Genomic DNA, 15,113 nt, shown 5'->3' on the forward strand with positions numbered 1-15,113 from the left:
CTTTTAAACTAAAACACATTCCCACTTGGAGATATCAGGAAACCAGCGTGGTTAGCCAGCATTTACTCAAATTGTATTGCTAACCTTATGAAGGACACGAGAATCGAGAAATAGGTAATGGTAAGTCAAATAATTGTTGTCTGTTGGGTTTACTAAATGATAAATATCAGATCAAAATCATTAATGTCCTTGTCACGATTGACTCAATATCTAAATATTGAATGGTGAATGAGATTCAATCCGACATGCATTAAAACTTATAAATATGTAAGTGCCTATACACAAAGAGGACATTGATTTAATATTTGGCTTTAAAACAAATAAAATCAATTAGATGACAACTTTGCATTAAAACGTCATCAATATTCATACATTCACATAGCTATATTCTCAATCAATAGTTCTCTTTTAGCCATTGGCAATTCAAAAACACTGTTGTTTTTCTTTAAGGAAAGAGAGCAACATAATATGTTGTGCAACTTTTCTTTATTCAAGCATAATTTGTTTAGCATTGATAGAAAGGATAAGATGACGTGATGTCTCATCATCGTCATCATCGTCACTTGGATCTAATGGGTTTTTTCCATTCAGGATAATTTTTTTAAATGCCGTTTTTTAGTTTAATCCTGGAACTCCTGGAGTCAGGACACCTAGAAGCGGTGTTTACACGAGAACAAAACGGGTTGTATCTGCTACTTTTCTCTCGCGTATAGCCCGTTCGTTCACACGAGGCCGTAACGGAACCGTGGAAACGGACCCCGCGAACGATAACGGGTCCCAAGGTGGATAGATCAACAAACGGAAAGCTCTGGGGGGGCAAACGGCTCCGTGTGTAGGCCCTATACGATCATTTCCTACGATCACCTCTGCTGCTCACTGCTGTAGCATGTTCAGTAGCTACTGTCAGTAGCTACTGCTACTGCTACTGACCATGCTACAGATGTTAATGCAAAATCTACAGCTCCTCTGCCACAACCATCAGCAACAAGTGGACATGGAGAATTACATGAACTACATGTCGCTAAATCCACCGCGGGGCATAAACAGAAGGGCAACCATGGCAACCATGCTCGGGGGTCTTCTTCGCTGCTTTTGTTGTATTTTGTGGCAGAAGTACAGCGCCACTTACAGGCCCGGCATATGTACTACAGCGTCTCCAGTGGTCTCGTGTGAACGGACACATTAAATGAGCCGAATGTGTGTGAACACACACACACACACACACACACACACACACACACACACACACACACACACACACACACACACACACACACACACACACACACACACACACACACACACACACACACACATTGAAAGAGAGATATCTTTCTGATGATGTGAGAAATGTTGTTTCAGCAGGTTCTTCAAATGATTCATGAACTGTGTTTAACACTTTCTTCCAACAAAAAAATAATCAATTCTGGGTCAATCTTATTGTATCTTATCTTAGATAAATGTTGCACAAAGTAATAGAAAGTCAGTATAAGGCATTACAATTTGAAGATCACTAAACACTTCTAAATGATGACAGTGGAATCACAGATGTTTCATAAATGGTAGATGTAAAAGAAAATTATATGTATATAACTTGAGTACTTCAAAATATTGACCCCCATGTTTTAATCCCCATTTTCTTTATTTATGGCATCAATCATTATCTTGTGCAATTTTGAACCTAAAGCTGATGTTGCAAGATATAATTTCTTCAGAGGCCAATTAAGTCCAATTCAACTTTTCCATAGACTAAACTATTGGCATTTGCTGACAAATGGCCCAAGGTAGCTTCACCCCAACACCTCACCTTTACCCCTTAGTCTTTCCAGGAAATGAAGTCTCAGGGTATCTCTAATATCAAGGTTCTCTAATGGCAAACACTCTTCTGTGTGCTTTGAGCATGATGGATGTGCTTCACCTCGTGAGGGTCAGTTAATAATCATTTCAAGTTGAAACGGTTTAAATGATTCAATGATCAATTAAATGTATCATTCCGTAAAACAGAAACAAATTCCCTAAAGGATATCGGGGTAGTTTGACAGTGGCTGGAAGTACACATTTCTCTATGGGGAGTTTCTTTATCTGTATAAAGAGCTTTCAAACTAACAAAAGCAGTAATTACAATCCACACACATACACACCAATATGAGGTCACTAATGATGTCAGCACAAAGTATTTGAGGCCCCTTCCCTCTCTAAGTAACACACAAACCACACACATAAAAAAAACACACACACAGAGGAAGCTAAGAGCCAACATTATATCACCTGACACAGAAAAAGTGACTTGGCAGAGGAGCAGCTTCTTGGCCTTGTGAGACAGTCTGTGCCATTAGCCGCACAGCGAAACAAAACAGAATGCCTTTATTCTCCCACCAAGTACAGAGCTGTGGGTCTCTGGAGCCCTGGGAGGAGAGGATAAAGAAGACTTTAACTCAGAGAGATAACGCTGGAGCACAAATCAAATCAAATCAAATCAAATCAGGTTTTATTTATATAGCACATTTAAAAGCGATTTTTGGTCGAGCCAAAGTGCTGTACATGTAATAAAAACACATTACTACAAATCACAATAAACGACAATAAATTACAACAGATATATCTTAAAAAAACAAAATAAAAATAAAACACACGGAAAAGTCAGGAGTCGTGCTCCGCTCTAACTAGAAAGCCAGAGAGAAGAAGTGTGTTTTTAGTTTAGATTTAAAAAACCCTAGGGTCTGGGCCGACCTCACATGGAGGGGCAGAGTGTTCCAGAGCCTAGGGCCAGCTGCTGCGAAGGCTCGGTGCCCTCGGGTTTTTAGCCTGGTCTTGGGCACTACCAGCAGCAGCTGGTCAGCAGACCTTAAAGCTCTGGCTGGGGTGTAGCGCTGGAGCAGTTCAGCTAGGCCGGAGCCAGCCCATTTAGTGCTTTAAAAACAAATAAAAGGATTTTAAAATCAATTCTGAACCGAACTGGAAGCCAGTGTAGTGAGGCCAGAATAGGGGTGATGTGGTCGCGCTTTTTGTGGCCAGTCAGCAAACGTGCAGCAGCGTTTTGGACTAGCTGTAAGCGTTTAATTGAGGCCTGGTCCATACCCACATACAGAGCGTTACAATAGTCCAGTCTCGAGGTTACAAAGGCGTTAATAACACTTTCTAAGTCATTAAAAGATAAATACGACTTGGTTTTGGCCAATAGTCTTATTTTAAAAAAGCAGGATTTTACTACGGTGCTGACCTGCTTGTCAAATGTAAAAGTGCTAGTGAAGGTCACTCCAAGGTTCATGACCGAGGGGAGGATGTTTTTTTTGATAGAGCCCAGAATATCAACCGGAGAGGCTGGAGGTTGCGGTCCAAAAAAGATGACCTCGGTCTTGCTCTCGTTGAGGTTGAGGACGTTTTTGCTCAGCCAGGATTTTATCTCTGCTAAGCAGTCCATCAACTGCTGTAGTGAGTGTGTGACATTTGCTTTGAGAGGCAGATAGATCTGTACATCGTCGGCGTAGCAGTGGAAGGGAATGTTATGTTTTGTGAGTATTGAACCTAGGGGCAATATGTACAGTAGAAAAAGGATGGGGCCCAGAATCGAGCCTTGGGGAACCCCACAGGTAAGAGGGGCTTTGGCAGAGGAGAAGGCACCTAGCTGTACCGAGAAGCTACGGTCTGTCAGGTAGGACCTGAACCATGCAAGGGCAGAGCCTGTGATGCCAGCGGACTGTTCAAGCCGTGACAGCAGGATGCTATGGTCCACAGTGTCAAAGGCAGCTGTCAGGTCTAACAGCACCAAGACAGCTGGGCCACAAAGTCCCACCAGTGATCATCCCTGTGAATATTTGGATCTTTTTGTTAATGGACTCAACAGAATACAGGTTAAAGTAATTTTTACTGTGCTGAGTGAGTTTAAGTTCTGAAAAATGGAGCCATCGGAGCCGAAGAATGATAGAGGACACTGCAGAGAGGTACATTTTAGAATTTTAGCTCATCAAATGATTTATAATTTTTTTACTTTCTTAAAAAATGCATGTTGGTGAGAACACTTCATATTGTAACTATTTCATTATAATAGATAAAGAGATAACATGTAAAACAAACATATAATCTGTGTCTTTGACTAAATGAAATATAACATTACTTAATTTTACTCCAGACCAGTGGTGGAAAGTAATTTTGAGCATTTCTTCAAATACAAGTACAATTTGAGATATTTGTAATTAAATTGGAGATTCATATATTATTCATATAACACGATTAACAAATAATTTATCCTTTTTTATGAGTACAGCAACAAAATTGTATGTACACGTGAATGCATCAATTTGTGTAATCCAGTAATATACAGTATTCTGAATTGGGCCATTTTGCACAGTGTTACCTTTAACTGATGGATTACATTTTGATGCTGATAATGTTATACTGCCACTTGAGTAGCCTATACTTATGAATGCATGATCCCGAGAACACAACGGTTTTGTGTTGTTTTTTGTGAGTGGTGTAATTTATGTATCGCTGCTGCCATCTGGTGGCGGCAACATGTTCAGACACTAAGAGTGAATCTGATAATCCCACACTACACAGCTCTCTCCTCTCTTTCAGGGGGCCCAGCCAGTGACCATGCTTCCTAATTTAGACAGATGGAAGGTGGATCCAGAACACATGCTTGGCCTCACGGTTATTGTGGGCGCAGTTCTCAACCTGCTGGTAGTAGTGTTGGTTTATATCTACACACCCGTCTGACATGCCACACACACTGGATGGATTCATGGTTAAACTGTTTACTGTTTGTTGGACTAATGTTTAAATGGGACAGCACCTTAGTGATGGATGTATGGATGGACAATCAGAAGGAAATTACAGAGTGCTTTGAAGTGACAGGCCTTTTGTATAAGTAGTATTTGTCCTATTGTTAGTCTTTAACTGAGGTTATCTCAAAGCTAAAGTCTTTTTCCATAAGGTAGCAGTTGTTATACCAACACTGGGAACACATTATGTGCTGTTGATCTACTATAAGTTAAAGGGGACCTATTAGGCAAAATCTACTTTTTCATGTCTTTTCTACATCTGTTTCTTAGATATTCTGAAAGTTTCAGGAAAAAAGATTCGCTCACTTTTTGTCCTGATCCATTTATATAAAAACCTGTCTGAAAATGAGCTGATCAGATTCTGGCTACTTTATGATGTCATAACGAACACTTCAGAGACTTGTTTTGTATATGTCTGAGACCTATAATATATTGATAAAAAACAGTATAATAGGGGACCTTTAAAACACATTGAGCATGACACAAATGTTATTCTTCCTGTAATATGTATGCAATAACTGGATGTATTTGCCGATTACTTGTTATATGCTTTGTTTGTTAGAACTGTATATTAATAAACAACACATTTCAAGTGGAAACAAATCTGAATTGTTTTTAATCACCACCACTTTGTTATTCAAAACCACATCAATGAAGCATCGAGGATCAGAAGACAGCAAAGTATGAAAAAAGATTTGTCTTGTGAAAATCAGAGTACTATGTTGTGTTAAATAAATATAGTAAAATAGTGCAAGGAAACAGAACTACAGAACGTCATATCTTTACAAAAATGTTCCAAGAGCTCAATACAGAAAGACAGATCAGGAAAGTGTGCAGTTGTTCAATAGACACGGTTATTTACATGCCTATGTATTATCTGTAAACACTGTAATAAAGCAAGCTTTTTTTTTCTAGATTGAAACCTACTCTCTGCTTTTCAATACTAATATATCCATTATGACATTAATATTTTAAATATATATTTTGATTTGTTTCTTTAAGGTACAGAAGTAGTATTATTGATTTGATTGTTGATGTGAATATCTGGCAGTATTTGACAGCTGGTAATGATGTCAATCTTCTCGGACACAGCCTTTAGGTCATCCAGGATTAATCTGATGCTGTGGGAGGCATTGATGATGGCGCCCTGCGAAGTATTCAGCTGAGATGTTGCACTTTGCACCTTCAACAAAAACAGTCAGGAAAAAAATGGAATGAAGGCATTACAACCATAGACAATAAACTGTTACAGGATACTTACAATAGGATATTGCAAACGCTTATATTGTAATTATGTGTTACAAAGGCGATTTGTAAGACCTTTGTATTCCTAATGAATATATCTGATAATAAATGTGCTGAGAAAAACACAAACCTCTCTACTGGCACTGCCATAAGCATGCCGTAGTGTCTGTCCCACATCAGAATACAGCCGGCTGTTAGACTCCTGCAGCTTCTGTTGTAAAAGGGTGTCGCCTGGAAAAAAATAATACATACTGAAAAAACTGAGAACTAAACCTAATTTTCATTGTTCGCTTATCTATTTGTTTGAAGCCATCCATGGAACTGCATTTACTTTTAAATACAATTAAATAATAAACTGTGCAATACTGCTTTTGGCATTATTACTTTAATATAATGCACATTTCCAACATAATTGTTTTTCAGCATTAATATGGTTATTAATAATTATACACAACTATATGCATATTGTAATATACATATTTATTTATATTTGTTTTTGTATTATATTGTAGTAAAATGTGTATATTTTAACTTCAACTTTTCTATGTTTTTATGAATATTTCTATTTAATATTAATCCAAAATGGAGCAACTATTATAAAATCAAATTTCACCTCTTTGTGGAAAAAAGTATTGTCAGAATCAACATTTTGACTTTTGATTACTTGCTTTATTTTAAGATGATGATTACAGTTCACCTAGAGGCTCATTTGTGACGTTTGTAACAAGATACTCTAAACCCACTCTCAACCTGACGAAATGCATCTGTTTTATTCATACATCAATGCATTTATGCAGCCAGATTATTAACTCACTCATGAAGCATCATGAGAAGCAGGTAAATGGACCTCTGAGTTAAGCAAACTCTGCAGGTTATATATTATCATAACATATGTATTACCCTAAGTATAACCATTCATTTACCATTTCTTTATAGTATTCCTCACCTTGTGGCCTGTGTGTGGGACTGGGCCTGTCTTCCACTATGGACTGGATATCAGGATGGTCTCTCACTACGATAAGAGGAGGAAGGTCTCTCCTGAGAATCTGAGTGCTCTCCTGGCTCAGAGAGGAGGCTCGGCCCGGCTGCTCCTCCTCATCCTCACTGTCTGTTTCAGAAGCCTCCCCAGGAACCTGACAGCATTCAGAATATCACAGACAGCATAGTTGTTTTATATCAGATGGTGTGGAGGTATTGGTTGATGATTGTTGACACGCTTTCATCTCTCTATGCCACTCAAACAAAGACAGCATGCAGACAACCTTGGCTCCCAAGGTGGCAGTTTGGGGAGTCATGGAGGTGATGTACACTTCATCATCAGAGTCTGTCTCAGAGGCCTCACCCTGTACCACTATCTGGTAACTGCTGGACATGTCTGTACACACACACACACACACACACACACACACACACACACACACACACACACACACACACACACACACACACACACACACACACACACACACACACACACACACACACACACACACACACACACACACACACACACACACACACACACGAGCAAACACACACACACACAAAATCAAACCAGGTTAGCTACAATTAAAAGATAGTTGATACACAAAGTATATTGTCACTGTAGCTAAACATTGTATTGATAATAATCATAACGATAACATTGAGTCAAGATTAGGTAATGTAGATCCAGACATATCAGCCTCCCTTTGATCGTTACAAATGCACTTACCTAGAAACTTTAGAACAATGTTCGCTAAAAGCTAATGTTAAAGTATAAGGTCCAATAATCAACAAACTGTCAAACCTTCTCTGTAATATCATAAACACAAATCACATGAGCAATAAGGAAGTGGCTTGTTTTCCAAGACCCAATCCGATCTGAGCTTGGATGTCATGTGATATCTGACGTCTCATACCGCCATTCGAAGACAGGACAGCTCATATAATCATGGGTCCGTTTGTCATTGAAATGGCGTATGCCGATAATTTAACGTAATTCTCAAACACGCTCTAAGTTTGGTGTTCCCCACATAAAAGCAAATTATTATGTAACTGGATGTGTGATTGTTGTAACAGCATGTAAGCCGCTGCCACCAGGTGCTTTTCAACTGAATTGCAGTGTTAAATTCACGCTAACTCCGCCTTCCTGATCCAGAGGGGTACCCTGAATTGAATATCGAGTGCAACCCAGGAAACAAGCTTCTGTTTACTTCGTGTAGCCTACACTCAGTTGACAGGTACAGAACATTTAATGTTTTACTCTGTTTAATGTATTGTAACTGCAACACATGTTATATACAAATCCACAGTTTTGTTCTTATATACTGATACAGGCAAAACCAGGTTTGGAAAATGTTGCCAGCAAAAAACACGAGCCATCTATCTGGCGCTATCGATCAAGCTAACGCTAATGTCTTTAAGGGTTTTCAATGTCCCCTTACTCTTGATTTTGTCTTTTGAGGCACAGCTAACTAGGTTACGTGAAACTGTTTAGCTTATGTGTTATATTGGGCTTTATGGTTTGATTTTTGTTTTTGGCAGGAATGGCAGACGAGTGTTTGTTTGACTTTCTCCATATGGAGATCGTCTCACATATGTACACGGAGCAGCAATCCAGTAAAGGGGAGATGGATAACAAGGTGTGTTCAGTAAAGGCGTCAAACAATCGACTGAGACTTAATATAAGGGATAACTTTAGTATGGATATGCACTATTTTCTGTATAAACCTTGCTACACACTTTCTATTTTTTAATATGCTAGTTAATAAGTGCATTGTTGATACTAGCAAACCCTATACCTATGTGTACTGTGCAAATAAATAGATTGCATTTCCTTTCCTTTAGGATAGAGCTGTCTGTGTTTCTGTCCTTGAAAGCATGGGCTTCAGGGTGGGACAAGGAATCATTGAGAGGTAGCTAAGCATATAAACACATATTCTGTATGCCAAACACTAAATGCTGTGGTGCATGAATCCATACCTACATAACATGCCTGTGTTGATGTTTGCTCTGTGTAGGTTGACCAGGGACTCTCCCAGCTTCAAGGATGAGTTGGATGTAATGAAGTTTGTCTGTAAAGACTTCTGGACGAAGGTGTTCAGGAGGCAGGTTGACAACCTCAGAACAAACCATCAGGTAAAATAAAAGTTAACAATAGTCTTTATTGTATACAGGAAACTGGGACCTGATTTGTGATACATACCTGACCTATTTATTGCAAAGAAGAGCTAGAATACCATCATCTTCAATAAAAAATGTACTACGATCAGATCATTTTGTTAGATCTTCATCTGCAATTAAAGACGTCTTGCTGGTAATTTAAGAAACAAATATATGCAAACTTGAATCAAGTGTTGATTCAAACATGATATTGTTTGCTAGTATGGTTGTTACTACAAATGCATGTTTTCTGCCACAGGGTACCTATGTCCTGCAGGACAACAAGTTCTCTTTTCTAACTCAGCTCTCAAGTGGAAAACAGTACCTGGATCAGGCTCCTAAGGTTAGTCTGTCTGTCTGTATTGCATACTACATACAAAATAAGAGTTCATTTATAAATAGTGCTAATTTATATTTGTTGTGTTTTCTTTCAGTACCTCGCTTTTTCCTGTGGTGTGGTGAGAGGAGCTCTTTCTAACCTTGGTATGGACAGCGTGGTGACAGCCGAGGTCTCTGTTATGCCATCTTGTAAGTACTTTCCAAACACCAATTCATGCCTCTATAACAATCCTAGCCAAATATGTTACTCATGCAAGTTGTAAGAACTGTTTTTGGCTGGTCAGGTCAGAACATGTTGTTGAGAGTCATTAGCTTCGCTTAAATAACACACTTACTTTCTTAAGATCCTACAAATGGTTCATCCCTCTGACATTTTTTTCTTTCCAGGTAAGTTCCAAGTGGTGGTCCAGAAGTTGTGACCTGATCCTCTGTGCTACCCTGGAGCAGATAAGCAGGGCCCTGAAGGCTTCAGTTAATCCTTAAGAGAGATAGTAGTTCCTGTCCAACCACAGATGGAATCAAACATCACCCTGATTCCCACAACTAAATCAAAGAGGACTAGGCAGGTTCCGCTAAAAAACAAGGTGCCGATGAAAAGGCATAAAGGATTCAGGGCTTACCTTCCCTTGTCATACTCTGACACCGAACACAATTTGTTTTATTTCTTGTGAGTTTTTATTATTTGAGTATGGTTAACTGAAATAACGTATGGTGTTCTCAAATGTAGTTTTCACAAATAATTGGAGCCTGGCCCTACCTGACCTGGCCGAGCTTTTTAATAAAGTATCTACAGTCACTGGTGTTAATGCAATAATGTGAATGTATAGTGAATGAATAGGTCATTTAATATTCTTTGTAATTTGTTACAATTTTGAGAGCTCAATTTGAGAGGACATAAAAGGAAGACATCATTGAACATTTGTTGTTTTTTAGGATAGAACAACTGCGATACCATCTATTTTATCATCCATCTAAAAAGTAGCTTTTTTGAAAATGATTGCACCTCACATCAAATTCATAATTTAATGCACATTATCTGTAACTAGTTCCTGGTGCTGTGCTCTGCCTTGTAGCAGACTGCCTTTTGGGGCTGGGTCATTCATGAATGCTTTTGTTTTTTTAAATTTCAGTTCATTTAAAGGCAAAATGCAAGTCTAGAAGTAGCCATTGCTGCAGAAATTTTACTTTTTTCTAATTACGTTGATTTACTGGATGTGATATCGGTTTCTCAGCAACAGTCTCTTCCTTTGTAGTGACATTATATTTTGGGGTTTACAAACTATTATTTCTTGTACCAAAATGTACATTTGTTGTCCTTCTGTACAGATTAATTTGTGTAGTATATAGTAATGAGATTTGCTTGCTGCAAATGTGATTAAATCGTGTTGTATGGCTTGACATAATTGTGCATGGATTTCTGGGTTATATTTCTTAATGACACTTTTTATTGTCTACTCTAATATTATATAAATCCCTACAGAGCTTAAAAACTTTGATTCCATAAGTATGGGATTTTTCTGTGTTTGAAATATTATTTATATATAATTTATGGCACAAACAACAAAAAATCACCGTCTGTTGAAAAAGAAAACAAAGTAATGAAATGAACCTCTTGTAGATGCTGTTGCCTCCCACTAGAGAGCGCATGAAGCTGTCGTTGTTTCGTGAGTTGCTTTACCATCATGGTTCTGCTCAGTGTCTTGTTTTCTTTTTTCTCTATTCTGTAGTAATCTTTCTGGTGAACTTTTATTGTCTGGGAGAAAAAAGAACAAGAAGTTGTAACTGCTCTACAAAACAAAACAACAAAAAAATCTCTTTTGTTATTCAAATTAGTTTATCACAATCAAAGCAATTTCTTTTTTATTATTATTCAAATAATGCAATGCAAGATGCGTACTTATCCTTTGCATATTCTATAATTATTAAATGCTATTAACTACTATTTTTACGCAAACAATCTATTAAAACATGTACCTGAAACACAATTGGCCTAGAATTCAGGACTTGTTACTTTCCATAGCACTGTAAATAGCAAAAAACACAGTTAAGAGGGCTATTAAGATATCTTATGTAAATGGGTGCTTTACCTTTGCTCTTTTTATTACTCTTCTGCATAACAACACATTTCACTGTGCGCACTAATACAGTAGTTCCATTTCCCATCATCCCTGCTTAAGTTATTAATATTGCTTTCATGTTGCTGATCCATATCATGAGCTTTGTATTAAGAGGTTCTACTGTATGTGAGTGCACTGCAGTTCTGATATATTCTCTCTAAAGTTTCGTCCCTGCAGCTTAACTGTACTTAGTTTTCAAGAAACTCAAGGTCTATTTGAGTTTTTAAGTCAGTGGTTGTGCCTAAGTTTACAAAGGTATTGCCACATCCATCATCAGGTTGATTCAAATATTTTACACCTTGGGTTCACCTCTGGGTTTTAATTATACCTACATTTTGACTGATTGATTGACTGACTTTAATCTAGTCGATGGATTATGATGCTAACTCTGTCTTTATTTATGTCTCTGCTCTAAAACATATCCCTGACGTTGTTCCAGTATATAATTGTTGTAATAGTTTTTACACAACAAAGGTTTACATTTTATCCATTTAATGAGCTTCCAATAATGGCTCAGACTCGGCTCTGAAAAACTGCAGTCATTACTGTCTACATGAGACACCTGATCAACATTGCATTTCAATATACAAGGAGAAACTCCAGCGTCAGTGTTCCATTGAGTTTTTTACATAATAAATATTATCATGAATGACAACATTCGAGTAGTGTTTGTAGGTAACATAGCATTCAGTAGGGAATATGCTCACTGGAAAACATATCATGCTCATACAGTATGTTGACAATTTAGTAAAGTCAATGTTGCACTAAATATAGACATCCTCTATGGTTTAAACACGGCAGATTTCAAAATACTGCTGCTGGTTTATAAAGCATTGAATGGTTTAGGCCCAAAATACATTTCTGACCTACTGCTAAATTATGAACCATCCCGATCTCTCAGGTCTTCTGGGACTGGTCAGCTTTCTGTCCCTATAGTCAGAACTAAACATGGTAAAGGAGCGTTCAGTTATTATGCTCCAAATATCTGGAACAAACTCCCAGAAACCTGCAGGTCCGCTGCAACTCTGACTACTTTTAAATCCAGGCTGAAGACTTTTCTTTTTGCTGCTGCTTTTAATTGATATATTCATATCTTAAACTGCACTGTAACTTGTATTATCTTTGCTTTTTATTTTTGCTTTTAAATTAGTGTTTGTAAATGTCATTTTATATCATTGCTTTTAAATGAGTGTTTTTAGATATCATTTTATAATATGCTTCTTAATGCTCTTAATGTCTGTCATTTTTGTAAAGCACTTTGAATTGCCTTGTGTTGAAATGTGCTATATAAATAAACTTGCCTTGCCTTGCCATAAAAAAAGTGGGAGGAGAGAAAGTGAAAGACCTGGACTGCATCTTGAAGAGGCACTCCACCAATTTCCAATCGGCCTGTGAAAACAGTTGTAAAATGGCTTCTATGGCTCTCAAGGGGGCATTTTATCCCTGGTGATGTCATCAGGGTTATTTCTACTTGGGCTTGGAGAAAACTGATTTTTCTATCTTCACAAAAAGCCTGCTTGACAAACTGATGGTTTGAAGTTGGGATAGCGTAATATATGAGTGGGAGGTGTACAATATATATATTTCTTGCAAGCACCCACATTTAATGGAAGTGAAACACTACATGCTATTTAATATATTATTACATCCTTTGTCTAAAACTTTGGGTTAGCACTCAAACTGTTCTTACTTCAGTATGACAGCGGCCCTCAAGATAAGAGTTCTTGAATAAGCTTAAGACTTCAGTAAAGTTAAAAAAAGATCCCTGTTTATAAGTAGACACTCAGCAGCACCAGAATGGATTTTGAAGTGGGGCTTCAGCTTTGGGTGACGTTATAGTCTAGGGAACTTTTCAGCCTATATTTGGTACAACTCAATTATGGTAAGAAATGCATTCCCCCTTCTCATTATGGCACATAAAGATCAAAATGTCATCAGTTTAGTTTTTTTTGCTCAATGGTTGCAAACATGGGGTGAGTGCAATACTTTCATCGATGTGCAGTGCTCTTTTGAGAAGCACTTTAAAAAGAAAGAATCAAAATTGATGGCAAATAGGTCTTCCAATCCAATATGCCTGCTAACATGAACAGAAACCCAGCAGAGCTAGGTTCAGTCTTTAGAGCTGGGATGTGAAAATACAGACAATTCATCAGATTATGTTGGATCTCGGATGACTTTGAATGTATTTGAAATACACAATGGTTGATTTTGATTGGATAAAAGTCAGATGCGTTAGAACCATAGGTTTGGAAACCATCACCAAGGTTGAACTCACTGTAATACCTAGGTTAGACTTTGCAGTTTACTACCATAACGTCTAGAAGTATGGGGATAAAAACTCACATTGCCGCCGCTTTATCGGTGCCATTGCAGGCAAGGGCTTCCACTCTACCCTCTAACAACATTTCCCATACTGTTTTTCTTCCTGCAATGCAATATGCAAATCAGTTAGGGAGATTTTGTTAGGCGTCTGCTTAAATGTGCTGCACCTGATTATAGCCAACTCTTTCACCCATTTGTTGCAATCGATTAAACACTTTGCCCAAATCCTCTCTGTAGAGAAGGAAAAAAAACCTGAAAGGGGGATTAGAGAGAAAGCCTGGGAGGGGGCGGAATTATAGAAAGTTGGTGGAGGAGGAGGGTGAGATTGAGAGAGGGGACAAGAGGAAAATGAGATAATAAGAATAAGAGCGAATAAGGAGCCTCTACAGGAGGCTGGAGGGTATTGAAATGTAGAAAAGAGAAGTTTATTAAAGGGGAGTGGGGGGTGGAGAGGAAGCAGTGTAGGAGAAATGAAAGATGAAGAAGGCATAACAAGTTTCTTCTTTTTGTACCAAAATGTCTCACAAATGCTATGAAGTGAAGAAATCTGCAGACTGTCTATAGGTTAAATTGAAGGATGATGGGGAGAGTTCAGCAACAGCTGTTTAATGCTTTCTACAGGGCTCTGCCTCCCTTTCTACTGCTCTCTCCTGCATCACAATATCACCAATACACTCACAAAGAGGAACGGTGAATGGAGAGAGGGAGGAGAGTAAAGGAGGAGGCGGGTGATTGTCAGGGGCTAGAAGAAAGACAGGAGGAGTTGGGGGGGTGGGGGGGTACAAGTAAGACCTGCATTCATTCTCTGAAATTGATGACTTTCTAAAATTCAGTAACACTGTCCACATAGGCGGACTGAAGTCTTTTGTAGTGTGAGGAGTTGACAGAGACTATTGATCTGGGTTAGGTTTCCTGAATGCTCACTTCTATTCATAGGCAACAACAAACTGGAATCACAAAATGCCATTTTTGGTCATTAGTGCGACCTGACAATTTGCTTAAAAGTGGTCAAATACAATGTTGTCAGTTAACATATGTGTAGCTGAAGGCTACAACAACCACATTTTCAAATACAGTGGTAAGATCAATATGTTGATGCTACCTGGATGCTAACAGAATAAACTCAGAATTAATTAGGCTTTTGCTTAAGTTATTTCATATTTCA

At 38.2% G+C, this 15,113-nt stretch overlaps 2 protein-coding genes across 2 annotated transcripts; one reads left to right on the top strand and one right to left on the bottom strand.

Annotated features, from left to right (window-relative positions):
• Nucleotides 1-5,367: 5,367 nt before the first annotated feature.
• Nucleotides 5,368-7,847, bottom strand: bloc1s3 (biogenesis of lysosomal organelles complex-1, subunit 3). Its single transcript, XM_034115115.1, has 5 exons — nt 7,741-7,847; nt 7,289-7,401; nt 6,973-7,159; nt 6,157-6,257; nt 5,368-5,964 (listed from the first exon to the last, which is right to left on the bottom strand). Exons 2-5 carry the CDS (start codon nt 7,397-7,399, stop codon nt 5,779-5,781), a joined length of 585 nt encoding a protein of 194 aa, XP_033971006.1. The 5' UTR covers nt 7,400-7,401; nt 7,741-7,847; the 3' UTR covers nt 5,368-5,778.
• A 126-nt stretch (nt 7,848-7,973) lies between these two features.
• trappc6bl (trafficking protein particle complex 6b-like) lies at nt 7,974-10,912 on the top strand. Its single transcript, XM_034115304.1, has 7 exons — nt 7,974-8,248; nt 8,553-8,650; nt 8,856-8,923; nt 9,029-9,146; nt 9,430-9,513; nt 9,605-9,698; nt 9,897-10,912. The coding sequence occupies exons 2-7, from the start codon at nt 8,555-8,557 to the stop codon at nt 9,926-9,928; spliced, it is 492 nt and encodes a 163-aa protein (XP_033971195.1). The 5' UTR covers nt 7,974-8,248; nt 8,553-8,554; the 3' UTR covers nt 9,929-10,912.
• Nucleotides 10,913-15,113: the final 4,201 nt, after the last annotated feature.

This window comes from Trematomus bernacchii, unplaced genomic scaffold, assembly GCF_902827165.1.
Source record: "Trematomus bernacchii unplaced genomic scaffold, fTreBer1.1, whole genome shotgun sequence".
In the NCBI taxonomy this organism is placed as follows: domain Eukaryota; kingdom Metazoa; phylum Chordata; class Actinopteri; order Perciformes; family Nototheniidae; genus Trematomus; species Trematomus bernacchii.